This window comes from Amblyomma americanum, chromosome 10 (assembly GCF_052857255.1).
Source record: "Amblyomma americanum isolate KBUSLIRL-KWMA chromosome 10, ASM5285725v1, whole genome shotgun sequence".
In the NCBI taxonomy this organism is placed as follows: domain Eukaryota; kingdom Metazoa; phylum Arthropoda; class Arachnida; order Ixodida; family Ixodidae; genus Amblyomma; species Amblyomma americanum.
This window is the reverse complement of record NC_135506.1, coordinates 126,931,098-126,953,588: the sequence shown is the minus strand read 5'-3', so window position 1 is coordinate 126,953,588 and position 22,491 is coordinate 126,931,098. Positions and strand designations below refer to the sequence as shown.

Below are 22,491 nucleotides of genomic sequence, written 5' to 3'. Positions count from 1 at the left end.
ACAAAGTTAAACGCATTTTTAGATATGTTGATGACTACCTTGTAGTAATGAATCTAACACAGTCTGACAAACCGAACGATGTGGTGAAAAATGTGCTTGATGTTTTTAATTCCTGTAGCTTGGGTCTAGCCTTTACAACCGAAATCCCAAACGACGAGAGGCTGCAGTTCCTTGATATATGCATTAGGTTTGAAAAGGCACGTGCTTGCTTGATGTATCAGCCGAGAACAAAAAAAAAGAATTTCTCAGTTATCAATCGGCGCACTCTAATCTTGTAAAAAGGGGTTTTGCCATGAATGCCTTCCGCGCTGCTCTCAATAATTCGGGCGAGCATTGCATCACAGAAAGTGTGAGACTGCAAAAGCTTCGCCTAGAGAACGCCGGGTTTCCAGAGGAAACTCTGACATCTGTTGCGGAAAAGGTGCTGAAGGAAGTGAGAACTGGGAAGCAACATAACCGTGACGATCCCCAGCGGCGGACTCAGCTTGTGGCTATGCCGTATGTTCACAACATGTCGCACCGCCTAAAAAAGGTGGCGAAAAAGTGTGGCGTCGATCTTGTTTTAACTACCCCGAAGAAACTAGTGCGCCTGTGCCCACTCGTGAACAGCGAGGCAAGGAAGCCAATGTGCACCAAGAACCACCAAAGGAAGTTCGTACCATGCAAAATGGGTGTTGTCTATAAAATCCCGCTCACTTGTGGCAAGGCTTATATCGGGCAATCAGGAAGACGCGTTAGTGAAAGGTTGAGAGAGCACCGCTTGGCAACAGAATCCATATCGGCGGGGGGGGGGGGGGGGGGGGAATCTCGCGGTGCGCTGCAAACGCTGTCTCATCGAACGGTACCCTGGCGACCCTGACCCTGTACCCTGCACACCAATCTTGCATGAAACAAGCATTCTAGGAACACTAAAAACGCAATCGGAACGGGAAATTTTCGAAGCTATGTGCATTGATAAAGAAGGTTCAAAATGTGTCAGCACCCCATCTGTTTATCCATCAAAAGAAGAGTTGTTCTTGAAACGTGGCGTTGCTACTGCACGTGTGTGAATAACAGCAATTGAGATGTCTTATATTGAATGTTTTTTTTCGATTAAACGACAGTTGAAGACTAGCGTACGTCCTGGGTATTTGTGTTCTTGTCCCTTGTGTTCACTAAGCGCTAGAAAATATGAATTCTGTTAAGGAGCCATTACGCATGGTGTAGGGGGGGCCGTATGAAAGATTTTTATGCTAAATGTTTGACCTCTTTCGTTGCTCTCCCCAACTTTCCTGTTAAAAAACGCAGTTTTCTATGTGCCACCGAACGCACCTTTTCAATATGATGGCGCCAACTTAGGTTGTGAGAACTTCACATCCCAAGATACTTGAGCGTACTAACATTAACTAAATTGTGACCTGCAATATTATACTCAAAACAAGTTATATTTCGTTTGCTAGATATATGGGTAAATTTGGTCTTATTGAAACCAGAGCTCAAAAGCGTGCAGATTTTGCTTCATGTTAATCTGATATTCTTCGCCTTAATGTATGTGCATAAATGAGGAAATCATCCGCAATTACTTTTAATTTAACAAAATATCGAACACCAGCTACTTCGTCTTTCATGTCAACTACAAACAGCAGTGGCCCCAGCACAGAACCCTGTGCTCGGTCAGACTCGCAATTCTCAACACGTACCGCCAGTTTGCGATTAGCCATGTGCTCTTCAGTCTTTTTCAGAACATCTCCCTGAATGCCAGAGCTTTCGGGTTTTAGGATAAGTTTACCATGAGGAACATTGTCAAACACTTTTTTCGAAATCTGCACAAATAATAGCAATCTGGACCTGGTCATCTCTAACTTCAGGAAGGTCATGCATTGTCTCAATTAACTGTGTCACTGTTGAAAACACTCTGCGGAACCTATGCTGACATTCAGAACTAGTCTTTTTTTTTGAAAAAAAACTATGATTTGGATTAGCATGGTCCATAACCTTAAAGCAGATTGAACTAAATCACGCAGGCCGATAGTTTTTCGCGAGTGTGTGATTGCTGCCTTTAATTATGGGTATAAGAATGGCAGAGTGCCAGTCCTGTTGCAGATTATGAGTTACGAGTGATTTTTGGATTATAATTACCAAGTAGGAGATTCATTCAGCTTGCCTTTTCAAGTAGTATGTAGGTATTCTATCCAAACTGATAGCTTTCCTTTCATCTAATTGTATCAGTTACTGAAACAGGACGCTCTGAGTGAAGCTGATAGTGTCCGTAGAAGTTTCACTAGAATGTGCTTCGTCGTGCGCGTCGCTTTTGCTCGTGTTCTTTGCGAATACAGATTGGAAATATTTATTGAAGTGGTCTGCTATATCAGATTTATCTCTAATAAGTTCGGATCCCACTGTCACCTGTTTTACATCTTCCTTTCTTTTATAAAGATAGCGCGAATTTTTTTCTGGAGAATTTCTCAAAAACTCACTAAGAGTGCGATTAAAAAATCATTCTTTTGCACCCAATAACACCATTTTTATTTTTTGACGTAACGCATATAGGTCGTTTGAGTCAGTTGTGTGTATAGGCAACACTTTCAGCTTGTTTTTCGCGTAAATGATATCTCTGATGACCCATGGGTTGCGCTGCTTTGATTTCTAAAGTCTAGTTTGAACGTGCTAGTCGACACCGAGTTTGGTAATTTTAAGAACTTGCCATAACCACTGAACTGGTTCATTTTCGGACGCAGTTTAAAATTGATCAAAACAAGTTTTTAAGCAATCCATAATGGATGCATCGTCAGGCTTCCCATAATCAGCCTTCCCTTCTAATCGAGCAACAGGTTCTGTAGGAACGCTTGCAGAGGTAAGGACATCCAGGAAAATAATTTTGAAATCAGACATACCATCGGTGAGCTTTGTTTCAAAATCGCCTTCATTATTTAAGGTGTCACCAAGTCTAGTGATGACTGTAATTTAGAGGATATCTGTTTGCATTATCTATTTCTCAAATGTCTCAACAGTCATAACTAGAATTGGTGACGCCTCAAATAAAGCAAGCTCCAGTAATTTTTCCGCTCTAGAAATTTCTGTATGCCCAGGCGTAGTCAATTCCCAATCAATATGTGGCAAGTTGAAATCGGCAGTCATTATCAGGCAGGTGCTCCGAGTTACATGACTAAAATAAACTCATTCAACTTATCGAGAAAGTCAGGTAAAGTATTTGATGGCCTGTAAAGTGCTCCTATGACATACGCAGCAGCAAGAAATATAATTTTACACCACATCGACTCTAGAATTTCACTCAAAATCGTGAAATCCGAGAGCAATGACTTAAAAATAATGGCCCCATTACCCGCTAGAGAATTTCAGTCCCATCTCAGCATTTTGTTGCCAGGAGGAACAATGCAATGAGAAGAAACAGCAGCGTTGAGCCATGTTTTCGTTATGTAAACGAGTATGCCGTGCCCTGACAGCAATAAAATTTCCAATTCTGTGACCTTGTTAGGAATGCTTCAAGAAATGAGCAGAACTTTCTTGAGCAATGAAAAATTTGCACTTCTCGAAGGTGATCAAATATGGCTGTCACCTGCTGTTGCTGATTCGTTATGGATGTTCCGGCGGCACTTACGCTGGGTACGGCAGAGCAAACGATCGTTTCGAGTGTTGTCCCAAGAGTACAAAAGGTCATCGATATTCAGCTTATCTTTGATCAGCGATGGCTTGTGTCGGTTAGATCTTTCGACAGTAGTAGACTGAAGCAGTTTCTTTCGAACTTGTACAATATCTTTTGCGTAGCCATTGCTGACTCTAACAGATGTGCCTTTCAAGTCTCTGGCACTATTTAAGAATATTGTCTTTTTCTCTGAAGTCATAAAATTTTATAATTACTGGTCTAGTGGCTCCTGTTTCCTCTCTTCCCAGATGACGACTTCCTTCTGTTGAACTAACCTGAACACCGAGGTCCCTGAGGAAAATATTGTCTAGAACAGGTTTTCTCAGAGCTGATTCTGGCTCGGTCGCTTGTTCACGAAGCCCAAAGACTGAATGATTGTTACTTTTAAAGCATTTAAAGCAGACAGCTGGGATAGTTGGTGATCTTTAGATTCAATGCACATGGTAACTGCGCTAGAGACACGGACAAAGATAGAAGGACACCACGAACGCTAAACATCAACTTGCTTTATTCCAGACAGGCACATGAATATATAGGCAAACGTGTACATCAGATCACACCCTAAAGCGCATGTGCAACGGCACCTTCTTGTTCAGGAAATCTATTTCTTTAGATGGCAGTACACGCCGGCCGCGGTTCTCAATTTCTACCAACTTCCTAGCCTGCTGCTTGATGATCGACTCAAGGTTATCAGGTTAACCTTAACGTAACGCTTAGCAGGCAACAACAGCAATTGTGGGAATGTTCGAGTTGTGCAGAGCAATAAAATGATGTCATCAAGGGAAAAGCACAATATATGGGATTCGTAACAGGGGCCATGATGTGTCGGTGTCATCGTGATAGGGACATGCAGTATGATAATGAATCGGCGTCCGACATACTTCTCTTGATATTGATTCTTGCAGTTCTCTCAATGTTTAGTTTACCTTGCTTAACGTCTAGCAGGCAACACCAGCAAGTGCAGCAATGCTCGAGTTGTGCAGAATAATAAAATGGTGTGATCAGGGTAAAAGCATGATATGGCGTCGTTTATAGCCTTAGTCGCTTTTGGACGTCAAACCTCAGTGAACCAATAAACCAATCGTACACAGTTTTTAGACCTCACCGTTGCTGTTCGCGTCCTAGAGCGCTGGAATATCACCTGGTTTATCATCTAGCCAATGATTGCCACATCTGGGAGATTGTGACCCTTGGTGCAGCCCTCCAACGTGGAACAGCACTTACGCCCACAAATGCGTAGTTTGTGAACACTGTGAAACGCCCTGTCCACTTATTACCGTTAAACAGCAGATGTATCTCGTTGAATTAAAACACCCTTATTACACTGTCTCCACACTGTCTCTTGCGAGTTCTGCCCGAGCATCCCCGTTCACTACGCCAATATAAGGCACTGTCTTTTCTGCTCCCCTACTGCATTCTCCTCCTCTCTTCTTCTTGAAGCCTTTCGTGGAGTGCCTGGCTGTCACTGGTGAAGCTATAAGACTGGTCAAACATGTGCGCGGATATGCATCAACGCTTCGTCGGCGCTTTTCAATAGCACGACTTTCTCTATTTAATCGACGACCGCGTGCTACTTGTTAAAGTATGTACGACTTTACAAAATATGAATAATTTTTGCTGAAGTGTCCTCTATATACTGTACGCCCATCATACACCACGAGCAAATTAAAAGGAGGCATGCCAGCTTTCAAGTCACTGTCATTTCCAGCGCACTCAAAGCAAAGCAATCTATTTTCCTGCTTCATTTTGCAGCCATTTATTGCCATGCGAGGGGTTGAGAATATCGCCACGTAATCGGTGACTGGAAATATATCTGGTCGACAACTTCTTGGCATTTGGCACAATTACGGCGAGTTCTTATCCACCACCAAGTGGGGAATTGACTGCGGATGTAAAGCGCAGCTTCGCTCTTGCCGCGCCTCTTCGTTCCCTATGTAGTGGTAGAATTAAGCATAAGAAAATGAACATTCTGGAATTGTGGACAGCAGTTTTCCAACAAGTTCTGTTATCTTTTTTTCAGTCATGTGCGTTTATTCAGCAAATTTTTTGTTCGTAGAATGTCTTACTGTGGATGGAAAGCGGGTGTAATCAATTTGATTGGTTTAAGGAGTTTACCATCCCAAAGCGAATTAGGCTATCAGGGGCGTCGTAGTGGAGGGCTCCAGATAATTGTGACCACCTTGGGTTTTTCACGTGCGCTGGCAACGCACAGTAATTCGGCCTATAGCATTGTGCCACCATTCAACTGCCACCACCGCGGCAGGGTTTTTAACCCGTGACTTCAAGGTACGCAGCAGAGCACCATCGCCGCTTAGCCACCGCGGCGGCTTCCGATATATTGGACAATATATCGGACTGACAGGTGTGAGAGCATTGGATATAGTCGGTGCCAGTTTGTCACGGGGAGTGTGAAATCATATCGTTGCAGTTACTGCCGGCAACAGAAGGAAAAAAAGTTAGTTTCTTTCTATATCGAAGGAGGGCAATTTTACTCCATCGAAACTGTCAATATCCGCCGGTGTGGTCATGTTTGAGTTCCAATAATTATGTTTCACTTGATGTCATGAACACCGTGATGAATCTCAAGGAACAGCTTCGACAGGACAAGGAGAAACAGATGCTGATAAAATCATGCATGTTACTGCCGTCCTCCTCGTCTCCACCATAGCCGCCGTTATGGCGTGTGCGCAACCTATTTGTAAGCCCCATAAACGCATTCTGGATTTTTCGCTGAAGTTTTTCTTCGTTAGTTTAGATGGCCAGGGTACGCTAACATGCAGCACGCAACCATGTAGGCAACATGGTGGTCTAAGCTTTGCTTCACTGTTCTTGGATAATCCGATTATGAGATCCTGAGGGAGGCCGGCATCGAGCGCATCTCAGCGCGCCGTAGCGAAACCTCAATGACTGTTCGGATGTTTTTTGAGTACCTGCTTCTTATTTTATCAATATTTGTTTATTTAATTCGTTAAATACTGCGCGATGATGTTATTGTTCAGGACAGTTTCAAATAAAAGAAATTGTATGAAAGAACTACTCAGAAAAAATTTGAGTGGAAAGTTACAGTAACTACCGGCAAGCGTAGCAAGGGGGCGGCAGAAAATTAAGTGGGCGGATAAGATTAGGAAGTTTGCGGCGATAAGGGTAGCGCCGTTGGTAGAGGAGAGGTTTCATTGAGTAGACATAGGAGAGGCATTCGCCTTGCATTGGGCGTAGTCAGGATAATTATGATGAGCTGCAGTGAATTACAAACGCTTATCGCAGCTCTATATTGTGTCCCTGCCTCTGTCATTCTTCTTCGTCCCGTTCGTTGCGCTATACTCATGGGTTATCACAGTGATCGAGCGTATAAATAGCGCTATAGATTAACCGAAAATTACCCAGTTGGAGTGGAAGCGAAATGCTTCCAAAGGAAGCTTATACCAATGTGCAATAAGAGTAAATAAACAATGACATCTTTCTTGTACTCCTAGTTTTGAGAGTTGACAGATCCTTGTGCTCTCACCTCTTCTTAAAAAACTGTGGACCGCTGTTTTAGCAATGCATTATAAGTAATTTCAACCTTTCGCTACTAAACAGGAGATTTCAACATTTTCTTATCGCAAACCAAGTTTTTATGTATATTGCAGTACCTGTAACAAATCAGAAGTAGGCTTTCGGGAAGCCTCTGTATTTAGTCAATGAGGAGTTTAGTATTGGGTTTTATTATATTATTACACCCCCAAAAACATGGCGGGGACTGGGATGCGCTGTTGCCACGCAGCATCCTTCTCACCCCGGCGGATAAGTTTACGACTGAGAAAATCCCTGAACGAGAAATTCACTACAGATGGCTAATGACGTGCTCATAAGCTTTGATTTTCTTTTGGTCGTGTTAATTACATGCAGGTTTGCAGGAACAAGAAGTACAAAGTCATGGACAGCAAATTTATGGACTGCAGGTACATTGCTGACCAGAAGACAAAAAAGACGTTTGCTTACGACACTGTCGAAACGCTTCGTTACAAGGTGGGATCCCTTTGCCTGCAGCCACTACAAAGTCGAAGCTCCAGCTCAGCTCTGTACTTGTTACTTACCTCTGTCTCTCGAGGAGGTAAAGGCGCCAGTCCGACGAAATCAGCATTAAGTCTAATTGATGAGGCGGAGATTTTTGCAAGCGAATGCCAGCTTTTATTTTCCTGGTAACTACCCGCACTGGATCGTTTTTGTGTGGGAGGCTGTGAGCAAATATCTGTGCTAAGTAAAGGGACACCTTTACTGTCAGGCGATAACTCTAATGAAGAGCTTTGCTTCATCGAAAAAAAGGGTGCGAGCCTTCACCCACAAATATTTAGCTGCTCGAGGAAGGTGGTCGTTATTTTTCCACGCACATGAACTGCGCTACATGCCCCTGTAAGGTGGCTATCTGCCGCTCTTCGCGTGCTTCAGTTTTTAAACGGCCCACCGCACTCGAGGACCAGCATGAAAGTCTCCATAACCAATACGAAAAGAGGATACGAGTAACTGATCGCCAATAACAGCGGATACAGGGTGCTCCTGGGAAAACAAAAAGCGGTTTTGAAGAAAGTCGAAAAATCTATTTGAACCAAAAATTGGTGTCCGAAGTTTGTCTAAAGCGTGACACGCTTTGTCTAGAGGAATTAGCAACGGCATAAGATTCTTTGAATCTACAGTCCTTCAATAATATTTAAAAGAGCAGCCAACGATGGACAACCCAGACAAAAAAGACACGACACGAGACCGCCTCGTGTCGTTTCTCCTTGCTGGTTGGTGTCCCATGCTGGCTGCTCTTTTATTTGAAATATGAACCTGCTAGCACCGATCCAGATCATTGTACCGTATCAGCGCTTTGCACTAGTGTGGTCGCAATGATGAGATCCTCATGGTTATTCCGCCTCGTGGACTAATTCTCGCAACTAAGAACACACGATGCAAGGTCTTCACAGTAGAAGAGCAACACTCGTAATGCGACGAACCCGTTTGCCTCCTCTGTTTCAAACAGCAGGATGGTTTCTCTGGTTTCCAAGCCGTGCGTTCGCCGGCTGTCACAGCATACTGATCGTGCTTTCGTTCACTGCCCACTCTGCTGTTTTGCTTCCTGCAGGTGCCCGCCTTCTTCTCGTTCTCTAGTGCCGCGCACTGAGACGCATCACGAAGCACGACTGGTGTGGGTGTCTTTCCAGTTCCGGCCTTTCGCGTTTTCAACTGAGGTTGTAATAATTAAAATTGTAACCATATGAATATTCCTGACTATTACAATCATAATACAGCACTCAGCTTGGATTTGCGCAGACACTTGCACTGCTGCACCTTTTCACCCAGATTTTCTCTCACATTTATTACCCGCTGGCGCACTGTCACTAAGAAACAGTGCATCAGTATGTTTGTGTCCGGCTATGATGCACGTAAATATTCTGTAGTCGGGTCTTATTTTCCCAGGAAGCATTACTTGCAATTATCTAGCAGACGGCGCTGGGCAGACACGAAAAATTAGGAAATACCGAGAAGCGGACAGAATGCCTAAAGATTTACAAGAGGAAAGAGCTGAGTCGGGTTCGTTAGTTCAAATTGACGGAGGCGACAGAACTGCGCCAAAAGGCGATAGCGGAGGGAAAAAGACGGCAGCTTTCGCTCGGAAGAATGACTCCGCTATTCGGAACATGGCGGAGTCGTTTTTTCCCCTCAAAAAAATTAGAAAAATATCCTAACTAATGCTCACCAGGCAGCGAAGAACTCTGCGTGTATCCCTTAAAAATGAAGACAAGTTTCGCATCATGAATAAAACGCACACAAAAGACAAGGAACAAACAAGACAGGACTGTGCTGCACTACCAACTGATTTTATTTGAAAAAGCTCGACGTTTAAAGACATTCAGTTATCCTGAGGTGAAACCTAATCACATTATGAACTTCATTATGAACTGCATCCAACTAGCCGAAACCACCGTGTTACTTCAACATATCCCTTAAGTACGCGTAGTTTTGCGCAATCTGAAAAAACAGCAAAGCTGGCGTGAAGTAGCTTTTTTTTTCGGCCGGAATAAAATGGGACGGCTGTTCAGGCGCGTGAATGAAGAAAGATCAAATAAAGCCAATGCGAAGAAGTAGCGATACACATTTGTTAACTGTTGCTCTAGTGTCGTCTATAGGATTCCATTTCATATAGACAGTTTTAGTTGAAAGAGACAGAATACTGTATTTACACTCTAAAAACAGGTGCTCTGTCTGATAGAGTATACCGGCTACTGTGCTCTCTCTAGAAGCTGTTTACTGCATCCAAATTGCCTAAGGAGTGAAACGCCTCCTTTGGCAAAGAGTACGACTGCCACTGTTTTCTCTCTGCGGCTGGAAGGAGTTGGGCGATGTTCCGAGGTTCGATTGCTTGCTCCGGCGCAGTTTTCTTTTCCCGCTAGTTTCGTAATAAAGGAGTGTATCAACTCCTGCAGAGCGCATACTCTTTGAAGAAGTGCGGCGATGCTGGAAAAAGTAGTGGAATATGCGACAAGCGCATATCCCATCGAAAGGCGTTCCCAGCAATCCTTCGTTTCTTAGAGTGTATGGTCAACTAGGCGAGGACACTAAATATGTTCGGAATCAGTCACACTGAAAGAGCATGCTCATACATAGCCGTAAATGCGAAGATTGTGAGCCTTTTCACCGCTAGACCACTGTCATTGTCAAATAAAAATAGACCAGCAGCTGTTTTCTAGAACGATTTATAATGAAATTTCTATTTCATTTGGCGTGCCGTTTGCGTGGCGGCAGCATCAGACAAAACCATAAAGCCGCCAGTCACAGAAACGGCCAGGTCGCAGGTCGCCACTTCAACAACTACTTCGACCACTCTCCGCACGCACCGATTCATCATTCTCTGCGATATGTAGCCAATTATGACGTCTAGTAGCCAATGAACTAGCGTTTCTGATTTTGCGGCGCGAAAACAGGACAACAAAAACGCCGACATCAGGATGAAAGCGCATCGTTCTGTTTGTTCTGATGTCTACCTTCATGTTTTGTCCTGTTTCGCGCATTAAAAATTAAGAATGATCCGAAACCAACTATGCAAACCGCCAGTTCAATGAGCAAATGGTACGGTCACTTGCTACGGACGCTTGAAAGCCGCGCCAATGTCAACCAAACGCAGTTATGGGCCCAGAATGAAAACAAAATGTACTATGGTTCTTCATAAGATACGGCCCCAGACCGTGCGGCTGATTGCTGAGAACATACGAAACCTTATTGCAAATGCGTCAGCTGTCCGTCGGCGACTCTTATCTAACGATAATTTGAATGTATTGAGCAGTAACGCTATAAGGCACTTCACGATTGATGATTGTTTCTTTATATTTTAGGTAAACATGTTTACTTTACACCGTGCCTTCCCCGCCGCAATATATCACCTGGTTGCTATTTAGCACAAGTGTCTTTACCGTCCCTTACGTTAGCGCTGTTCCGGCGCTCCTCTCCATTTATTGGAGGAATTGATTGGCGGAAACACTGTATTAGCCCAAATAACACTCTAAAGTCGCAATTACAAGTTCTTTTCTTTTACAGTTGTGCGCCAGCAAACAAAATGCTACAAAATTGAAGTACGGGCTGACAGCGGTAGGCCTGGAGTTCGTTGATGCCACGAACTACTGCGGCGATGGAAAATTTGGTCTGCTTTCCACAGTCAAGAAAATACTCAAGTTCTACGCAGAAGAGTACACGTCCCCGGCCGCCTACAAGAAATGTCTCGGCTGAACTGCTTCGCCCTGTCCACTGTGCAAGCAAAACACCCGGGAGCGAATATAAACATGTCCTACGTAAAAAAAAGAGCACGCCTCCATTCCTTGCATTTCTCTGCATGACTTTATTGGCTGCTACTGCGCACCAAAGCGCTTTGTTTTCGAAAACAGAACACGTATGGTTGCAGAACACGCTCGTGTGCTCTTTTGGATGTGGGCAATATGAAATACAGTCCGTTTTCAGATTTCTAGAAAGGGACGCTTGTGTGGTTCTCGCCACATATGTGTCACCTGTATCTGAACAACGTACAGTGTTGATTAAGTCTAAAGGCCAGTGGCTTTTCGCCTAAGATGCATAACAGGCACCATTAAAGACCGAATAACCTTGAAATGCTGGCAGAAGGTTTATTCTTGCGGCAGAGAAGCTTCCTGCTTGACTTGTGTTCTGAATGATCCTCTATTCGGAGCATTCTAGGAACATTCGTTTCGCTACAGCTGAACGTTGTGGCCTTAACAATTTTTGCCAAGACTATACATGCTGCGCCTATGCACAGTCGACTCATCCTTGACATTTTCGAGCGGACACATGCGGGCACATTTTCATACTAATCAGAAATGTAAGTAATCGTACACTAGTTCGGTCACGGTTTACGGTATGGACGTGTAGCGTTTGTGTTGGGTTTTATTGCGGATGATATGGCGCGAATTTAAGAAATTCGTATTTCGTACCCTTTGATCCGAACCGTGCAAAACTATCGGAAGTAAGGCAAGAAATAAATGAAGAAAAGCTGCTTTTCAACATTCACGCCTGCTTATTTTAAGGAAATGCCTCTGCGGTTCCAGAGAGAAATTCTCTGTTTCCTTACTTTGTCTGAATCGGTGCTTTAGCAGTCTTAAGATAATGCAAGGAAAATGAAATAGAGCCGCCGAAAATGACGACAAAGCTGGTTAGGTTGACAACATTCTCTGTTCGTGCTCGCTCTTGACACCTTGTTGAAGCCTGGAGCCACGTATTTTGTTCAGGTACTGGAATTTCTTGAGCGTGCGCTCACGCCTCCAGTCACTTGCCGTCACAATAATCAATCCATCTGGTCGAGGTTCGTTGTTGAGAACCCGCTACTTCTCGCCACTATAACCCGTACTAAGTATTTTCTGCAATAGCTAATTCAGACAGCAATAGATAAAAGATGGTATAATTAAGATCCCGTAAGTAGTGTAGCAAAGCTATACATTTGACATAAAATAGTTAATTAGGCACCACGAAAGCCAAGACACCTATTGCAACTATGTCATGTTCTTCATAAGACCTGATTGCTGAGTGAAATGATTTTTTTGAATACGTAGTGAGGCTTCCAAGAAAAGCAGTGACTGTGGAACCCTGCCTTTCATGGCAGTCACACTAGTCACCAGCGTAACTAGGATTCAGGCTCAACTGGGGCGGTTAACAGCAAATGAAACATGTCACCACTTCTAATCTGACAGTGCTGCAGCTATCTGCATCACAACATGGACATGTCCATATCGCCCACTGCGACCTCGCTTCGTTAGAGGAGAAATGAGCACCGCCATTCGTCGTGCTTTCATCGCCATTGTCACCATCAGCCTGACTACACCCATTGAAGAGGCTTCCCTCATATGTCATAATTACCCTGTCCTGCGCCAACTGCGCTCAAATTAGACTCACAAACTTCTTCGTCAACTTTCCGCCATGACCTTGCTACGTTCGCCTTAAGAGAACAAGCAGCGCCCAAGCTAATTGCTTCTTGATTTCGACTGTCTTGTCATTAACCCGCGTTCGTTCCGTAACCCATTCTGCCCTCTTCCTGTCAGTTACCATTACACCTACCATTTTTCTTTCCATATCTCGCTGCGTTGCCTTCAACTTATGTTGAACCCTTTTCGTTATCCTCCATCCGTCTCTTCCCCACAGGTAAGTACAGATAAGACATAGCTGCTACATGAATTTGTTTAGGGATAATGGTAAACTGTCAATCATGAGCTGAGAGAAACTGCCAAATCCGGCGCTCCACTCCATTCTTTAACTGCTAGTTATTTCACTCTCGCGATCTGGATCTGCGGTCACTACCCGTTCTAAGTAGACGCATTCGCTCACCACTTAAAATGCCTTGCTTCCAATCGCAAACTGATGTTCCCTTCCGTGGATAATGTTTTAACCCACAATTCTCTTCAACATTTACTACGCCTTGCAATCGATTTCTTAAATGACTCGTGCTTTAGGAGCGCATTAAAGACGTGCGGGTCCGAAAGATTGCTGAGGCCAAGATGATGGTTCAGTTCCTTCATGTACAGTTAACGGCGTCAATATTATTCATCTACTAACAGTAATCATTGCCGTAGGAAAATTACTTTTACAACCAACGAGGTAAGTATATATATATATATATATATACGGCAATGATTACTGTTAGTAATCATATATATATATATATATATATATATATATATATATATATATATATATATATATATATATATATATATATATATATATATATATATATAGACAAGGTGAAGGAAATGAGGCGCTCGTTATGAAAGAAGCCAACCGTCAGAGAAACCAAAGTGCATAGGGTAATGTTTTTATTTTTTATTTGTAGTGCTGATCAGTGGGACGAATATTCTCCCACTGATTAGCAAAAAATAGAAACATTACCAAATGCGCATTGGTTTAGGTGACTGTTGGCACCGCGCGCGCCACACACACACACACACACACACACACACACACACACACACACACACACACACACACACACACACACACACACACACACACACACACACACACACGCACGCACGCACGCACGCACGCACGCACGCACGCACGCACGCACGCACGCACGCACGCACGCACACACACACACACACACACACACACACACACACACACACACACACACACACACACACACACACACACGCGCGCGCGCGCTACTTATAAAGCAGCAGAAAATAACCATGCCGCCGGTGGGGTCCGAGTCCACGACCTCCGGATATCTCGTCCGGTGCTCTACCAACTGAGCTACGGCGACGGCTGTCCAATTTGCTGCTCTCGTCAAGCAGATTGGATCTCAAGTTTCGCTTTCACACAATAAAGAATAATACCCACGAGAGCAGCAGATTGGACAGCCGTCGTCATAGCTCAGTTGGTAGAGAACCGGACGAGATATTCAGAAGTCGTGTTATGGAATCCCACATGCGGCGTGGTAGTTTTTTCTGCTGCTTTAAAAGAAGTTTTCTTTAAGCTACAAATTAATCAAAATATTATTCTCCCACTGATCAGCACTACAAATTAAAAAAAAAAACATTTTCTTAGGCACCTTGGCTTCGGTGACTGTTGGCTTCCTTCATGTGTTTGTCAAACAAGCCCCTCATTTCCTTTACCGTGTCTGCTAATATATATATATATATATATATATATATATATATATATATATATATATATACTATCAGTTCAGCTGGACTAAGATAGGAGTGGGTACGACATCAAAATTTATAAATGCAGGCCAGTACGATAAAACATCCAGTACAGTCAAACACAGTTCATAAAATACAGTCAATGTAATGTACAAATTATGTGCTCTCCTGCGTTAAATATTTGCACATGAGGGTAGCAAATTGCTCTCGGGATTGGGCATTCACAACGTGGTTAGGAAGGCTGTTCCAAACGGACGATGTGGCAGGAAAAAAAGAGTATTTAAAACAGTCTTTAGAAAATTTTTCTACCTGGACGTTTTCATTATGTTTATTACGAGTGACGCGTGTCTTTGCTTCGTTAATGTATTGTTCTTTCTTAACCAAGACTAAACCATTTATTACACAATAAAACAGTTAGTCGTTTTTCTTTTCGTCTGTGGGAAAGAAGAGGCACATCTGCTTGGGCATAAAGAGGGGTCACTGAATCCAATCGTCGATACCGGGAGAAAATGAAGCGTAGCGCCCGTCTCTGTATCTGCTCAAGCTTAGAGACAGACTTTTTGTGATATGGGTCCCATATTGCGCATTCGTAATCAAGTAAAGGCCGTACAAGCATCTTGTACGCTGTCAGTTTTGTGTCCGTAGAAGCCGGTTTTAGGACGCGCCTAATATAGCCTAATCGCTTGTTTCCCTTCGCGGCAATGTTGTCAATATGTTTTGCCCAGCTAAGATTTGAGGTGATGGTCACGCCGAGGTACTTGTATTCAGTTACTCTGGAAAGCGTGTTACCTTGCAAGTTATACACATAGTTCAGGGGCTCAAGCTTGTGAGTAATTGTCATGCAAACTGTCTTCTGCGGGTTCAGTGACATCTGCCATTCCGTACACCAATTATCTATTTGGAGCAGATAATCATTAAGGTGAATTTGGTCCTTAACGGATCTAATTTCATAGTAGATAATACAATCGTCTGCGAAGAGCCTTGCTTTTACTGGTGAATCCCGGATCATGTCATTAATGTATATCAGGAATAAGAGGGGGCCAAGAATTGACCCTTGGGGTACACCCGATCTAACTTCGCAACAATCGGACCTCTTATCCCCAATGACAACATACTGTCTGCCACCTCTTAGGAAGTCCTCTACCCATCGAACTACACAGTTATGTCCCAAAACAGTTTTTACCTTAATTAGAAGCTTTCTGTGGTTAACCTTGTCGAAGGCTTTTTTGAAGTCTAAGAGTATAACATCCATCTGTCCCCTGCAGTCAATCGCTTTAAAAAATCATGACAACATTCCAATAGTTGCGTCACTGTTGACAAGCCCTCCCGAAAGCCACGTTGGTATTCACTAAAAAAAATCATTGCGCGTTAAGTGCTGGCGAATGTGTTTTAAAACAATATGCTCTAAAAGCTTACAACACACTGGTGTTAGTGCTATTGGCCTGAAATTGGAAACATTAGCACTGTCACCATCCTTAAAAACTGGGGTAACCTTACCAATCTTCCAGTCATCAGGAAGCGTACCTGTGGTTAAAGATTTCTTAAAAATTATGAAGAGATACCTAGCCGTCCATTCAGCGTACCTCTTTAAAAATAAGTTCGGTATTTCATCCGGGCCTGCAGCCTTTGAGGTGTCTAGCTTCAGCAGTGAAGCCAGAATTCCCTCGTATGACACTTGGAATTCGTCTAATTCGGGTAAATTGTTATGCGACGTAAACTGGGTCGGTTCTCTGTCATCTGAAGTAAAAACACTTGCAAAGAACCCATTGAAAGCCTCCGCAATTTTAGCCTTATCCTCAGTGAGACCCTGCTGCGTATTCATTTTTGTTATTGGTGCCTTGGATGCCGACAAGTGTCTCCAAAACTTTTGGGGAGATTCGCGAAGATATTTACTCATTGTGATGTTGTAAAACTTATGTTTCGATACTTTATTCGTTGATTTCAACCTTTCACTTAATGTCATTAAGTCATCAGGTAACGCCGGGTTCCCTGATCGCCGCAACCTTGTTTTACGTCTGGACACTTATCTTTTTAGTTGAAGAATTTCTCTCGTAATCTATGGATTGTGGATACGTTTTTTCTTACATTTCAAGGGTACATATTGTGTTATACATTTGTGAACAGTTTATTTGAAAGTTAGCCATAGTTCATTTATGTGTGCGGACTCATCGTGGCTTAGTTTGTCGAAGTAATCATAACAGTAGCTTAATTCGTCAAGTATGGTAGTGTCATCAGCTCTATTGAAATCCCGGTAGTATGTCAGGCGCTTTTGCGTACAAGAGAATGGACCCAACTGCAAAGTTATACTGACTAAGGAATGATCCAAAATTCCAGGTAGAATGGCAACTTTGTGCAGCCATGATGCTACACTGTCATGAAGACTAGATCCAGAACGGATCCACCATCACCGTGAACACGAGTAAGCTCCCTGACTACCTGTGTGAGTCCGTGGGAAAAACACATGTCAACAGCAGCTTCCCAGCTTCATTCTCCCGTGAACCCGGTTCCATTTCATCCCATTTTACATCCGGAAGGTTAAAATCTCCAGCAACAACAACATGTTTGTGCTGTGCGCGCAGGTCATAAAGAAAATCGTTCAGCTTATTAATACCGTTTGAACCGGACCCAGGTGCACGATACACAGCCCCTACAAACAGCTCTTGTGTTCCTAAAAAAATTTTACACCATAATGTTTCGATGTCGGTCATTTTGCAAATGAATGTGTAATTAATCGGCTTTTTAATGAAAATAGCTACCCCGCCCCCTCTGCTGCCACGGTCGTTCCTAAGCACGTTGTAACCAGGCGGGCATATTTCAGAGTCACATACATCATAGTGCAACCAGGTCTCGGTCATGACAACAACATCAGGGTCATGTTCAGTCAGCACATGTTCGAAATGAACACAATTATTTACAAGGCTACGAGCGTTAAGGTTCAGCAGCCTGAACACTCCGTCATGCGCAAGTCAATCCCCTGCGTGGTCGAGAGCCGCTGGCGCTTTATCGGGTAGCTGTTCTTTCACACGACAGCGCCGGTTTGTCGCTTCGTCCCACGCGTAAGTCACACCATTTATCTTAATCTTGTCGAAAACAAGTGTAACTTTTTTTCCATTTTTCCTATCGTTTACTGCGCTGCTCTAAAGACGTTGTCGTTTTCTTCTTACTTCATATGAAAACTCTTCGTCAATAAAGATCTTTGTTCCTTCCAGTCTGGTCCGGTAGCGCAGTATTTCTTTCTTTTCGTTATAATTTCCAAGCCGCACAATGACTGGTCTCGAGTTTCCCGTAGAAGGCTTTCCAATTCTGTGTACCCATTCTGCACTCGTCGCTGCTACGTTCAGTTTCTGCGCGAAGACGCCCGCAATCACTTTCTGCTTCAATTGTTCCTCGGTTTCATTTTGTACCTCAAGAATGCCCCGGATCACCAAGTTCTTACTGCGGCTACGATTTTCGATATCATCAAGCTTTTTTAATACGCCTCCAACACTGGAGCTCAAATCTGCAATTTCATGTTCAGCCTGCTCAATCCTCTTACATTCTTCTGAGGTCTTCGAGAGCCCCATTTCTAGGTCAACGAGCTTTTGCTTCAATTCAGCTATACCCGCTTTAATTTCATGCTGCCCGTCCAAAAGCATCTGCATCATACCTATTATGTCACTGTCAGGACCTGGATTTGCTTCAATCTCCCCGCAACACATCAGCAACAGTGCCATTGTGTCCCAAAAGTCAGCAATAATTACACAAAGTGCCTGTGGGCTTGGCAGCACAAGTAGGCCACGACAGTCATCTCTGATAGTAGGTACAAAACGCTTTTCACCAACCTGTGCGAACAACAGAAGAGGGTTGGTCATTGTCGTTGTCAAACCGGTGCCGCCAAGCCCACTGACGGTACGACGGAAATCCCGGCCCGAAGAAAACGCCCCTTCTGTTGATGTCCATTTTCGTGGCGTTGTCCAAGTGAAATCGCCGACCGCCGGCAACTCGGCGGGAAAATGGCTGTGGTGGTCAAATTTGTCGGTCTTGATGTAGGTATCCTGGTCTGGCCTTACTGCGAAGAATTCACCGCTGGCCTGCTCTGGCGAAGAACAAAGCAGCAGCAGCACCTGTGCGAACAACAGAAGAGGGTTGGTCATTGTCGTTGTCAAACCAGTGCCGCCAAGCCCACTGACGGTACGACGGAAATCCCGGCCCGAAGAAAACGCCCCCTCTGTTGATGTCCATTTTCCTGGCGTTGTCCAAGTGAAATCGTCGACCGCCGGCAACTCGGCGGGAAAATGGCTGTGGTGGTCAAATTTGTCGGTCTTGATGTAGGTATCCTGGTCTGCCCTTACTGCGAAGAATTCACCGCTGGCCTGCTCTGGCGAAGAACAAAGCAGCAGCAGCACCTGTGCGAACAACAGAAGAGGGTTGGTCATTGTCGTTGTCAAACCAGTGCCGCCAAGCCCACTGACGGTACGACGGAAATCCCGGCCCGAAGAAAACGCCCCCTCTGTTGATGTCCATTTTCCTGGCGTTGTCCAAGTGAAATCGTCGACCGCCGGCAACTCGGCGGGAAAATGCCTGTGGTGGTCAAATTTGTCGGTCTTGATGTAGGTATCTTGGTCTGCCCTTACTGCGAAGAATTCACCGCTGGCCTGCTCTGGCGAAGAACAAAGCAGCAGCAGCACCTGTGCGAACAACAGAAGAGGGTTGGTCATTGTCGTTGTCAAACCGGTGCCGCCAAGCCCACTAACGGTACGACCGAAATCCCGGCCCGAAGAAAACGCCCCCTCTGTGGATGTCCATTTTCCTGGCGTTGTCCAAGTGAAATCGTCGACCGCCGGCAACTCGGCGGGAAAATGCCTGTGGTGGTCAAGTTTGTCGGTCTTGATGTAGGTATCCTGGTCTGGCCTTACTGCGGAGAATTCACCGCTGGCCTGCTCTGGCGAAGAACAAAGCAGCAGCAGCACCTGTGCGAACAACAGAAGAGGGTTGGTCATTGTCGTTGTCAAACCGGTGCCGCCAAGCCCACTAACGGTACGACCGAAATCCCGGCCCGAAGAAAACGCCCCCTCTGTTGATGTCCATTTTCCTGGCGTTGTCCAAGTGAAATCGTCGACCGCCGGCAACTCGGCGGGAAAATGCCTGTGGTGGTCAAGTTTGTCGGTCTTGATGTAGGTATCCTGGTCTGGCCTTACTGCGGAGAATTCACCGCTGGCCTGCTCTGGCGAAGAACAAAGCAGCAGCAGCACCTGTGCGAACAACAGAAGAGGGTTGGTCATTGTCGCTGTCAAACCGGTGCCGCCATGCCCACTATATATATATTGTTCCGTATATATTCCGATATATATTGGTCCGTATTAATGACGCCCTCGACTGTTTGCAAGGAGCCGAGTTCTTCTCCCTCGATCTCCGTTCCGGCTATTGGCAAGTCCTCATGGCTGAACCTGACCGCCCGAAAGCAGCTTTTGTCACCTCTGACGGCCTCTATGAATTCAACGTGATGCCATTCGGCTTCTGTAACGCTCCCGCGACATTTGAACGCATGATGGGCAACATGATGGCTTACTGAAAAATATGTTCCACGCTTAGTCATCACCTCTAACCGTCAATCACCATGGTTCACTAAATCGTTAAAACGGCTCTGTAATAAGAAAAAACGCATGTTCCGCTCTGCAAAACTAACCGGTTCCCAAAAACGTCGGACTGCTTATCAGGCCGCGGCCCTTGAATATAAAAGTGCACTGAAGGATGCCAAAGATTTGTTTTTCAATGACACATTACCTCCCCTTTTGATAAATAACGCTAGGCAATTTTGGAGCGTAGTTAACAAAAAAGACAATTCATCCATCAGCCTTAAAGACTCCAGTGACCAACTAATTCATCCTAATGAATGTGCAAATGTTCTAAACAGTGTATTCGTTTCAGCTTTTTCCAAAAATCAGTGTTCGGTAACCCCTGCATATAACAGTGCTACTTTTTACCGATGGATTCTATTGTCTTTGATCCTGCTGGACTGGAAAAAATAGTCGAAAAACAAAAGGTTTCTCCATCATGTGGTGTTGATAACATTAGTTTTCTTGATTAAAACCAAAGTATACAGCGCAATAATACTATCTAACCTATTTCAGCAATCTCTTGAAACAGCATGTATACCTGATGACTGGAAGGTTGGGAAGGGGATTCCCTTGCATAAATCTGGTGATCAACATTCCCCGCATAATTATCGACCCATCTCACTTACCAGCATTCCGTGTAAAATCATGGAGCATGTTATTTACTCTCACCTTGCATCGTTCCTTGATTCTAATGCCTTTTTTACGGACAGTCAACATGGATTTCGGAAGTGGTTTTCTTGCGAAACACAGCTTTTAAGCTTCTCACATGATCTAAACTCATTCCTCGAAAGGGGTACGTTGTCGACTGCATATTCCTCGATTTCTCAAAGGCGTTTGACAAGGTCTCTCATCAACTGCTTTTTTTTAAACTTAGTAAACTTAACCTCGACCCTAACGTTCTTAGGTGGCTGCATTCGTTTCTCACTAATCGTTCACAATTTGTCACCGCTAATAACGTTTCTTCCTTCACTTCTTCAGTTCGATCTGGAGTACCACAAGGCTCTGTTCTAGGGCCTCTGCTTTTTCTTATATATATCAATGATTTACCTGACAATCTATGTTCAACAATGAATCTTTTTGCTGGTGACTGCGCCATATACCGCGAAATTAACAGTGACTCGGATATAGCTCTTCTTCAATCGGATATTGATCATGCTCTTGAATGGACTAACAAATGAAACATGGAACTAAACATAAAAAAGTGCATGTGCATGCAGGTTTCTCGCCGTAACACCACATTGCCTTCATATCGTCTTAATAATTGCAGCCTTGAGTCTGTGCCTTTTTACAAATATTTAGGTGTCTTCATTTCCCATAATCTTTCTTGGAAAGTACACATAGACTATGTAAGCAATAACGCTAACCGCATGCTGGGCTACATACGCCGTAACTTTAACCTTTCTTCTAGCTCCGTAAAACTGCTTCTCTACAAGTCGTTGGTTCGTAGTAAACTAGAATATGCTGCATCTATCTGGGACCCCTATCAAGAGACACTAATATACCAACTCGAATCTATATAGAACCGTGCGGCCCGTTTCATTCTCTCGAATTATCACCGTAACTCTAGTGTCAGTGCCATGAAATCAAGCTTATCACTCCCACTACTGTCGCAACGCAGAAATATATCCCGCCTTTGTCTATTCCATAAGATTTACTACGATAACCCCATCCTTAAGAGAAAATTTATAACGCCACCTTGCTACGTTTCAGCTCGGATCGATCATCGTCATAAAGTTGGTATTCTTTCATGCCAAACGAACCACTTTTACAACTCATTCATCCCCAGCACATCGGCACAATGGAATCACCTTCCCCGATCGGTCGTCGAAATAAGTGACCATTCTGTGTTTAAATCGGCTTTAACTAACTTGATGGTCACATAGTACATGTAATTCTTGCGCCCTGCCGTTTATTCTTTTCAGCTTATGTGGTAGTTGAAACAGACCTGGTCTGCGTGGTATGCTTGTTTGCGTGGCATGCTTACTTTTATGCTTACTTTTATTCTTTGCTCATAATTTCGTGTTAAATGACTGTTAATTTGTTTGATTGTATTTGCTGTAACCTACTGATTTGCGGGAGCCATAGT

General features: G+C 44.0%; 1 protein-coding gene across 2 annotated transcripts in view; it reads left to right on the top strand.

Annotated features, from left to right (window-relative positions):
* Nucleotides 1–11,440, top strand: part of LOC144106695 (uncharacterized) — a 196,239-nt gene extending 184,799 nt beyond the window's left edge. For both annotated transcript variants that reach the window (XM_077639537.1, XM_077639536.1), the window contains 2 exons: nt 7,532–7,651; nt 11,198–11,440. In XM_077639537.1, the coding sequence (XP_077495663.1) occupies nt 7,532–7,651; nt 11,198–11,386 (309 nt within the window). In that variant the 3' untranslated portion in view covers nt 11,387–11,440. The remainder of the gene's footprint in view (nt 1–7,531; nt 7,652–11,197) is intronic.
* Nucleotides 11,441–22,491: the final 11,051 nt, after the last annotated feature.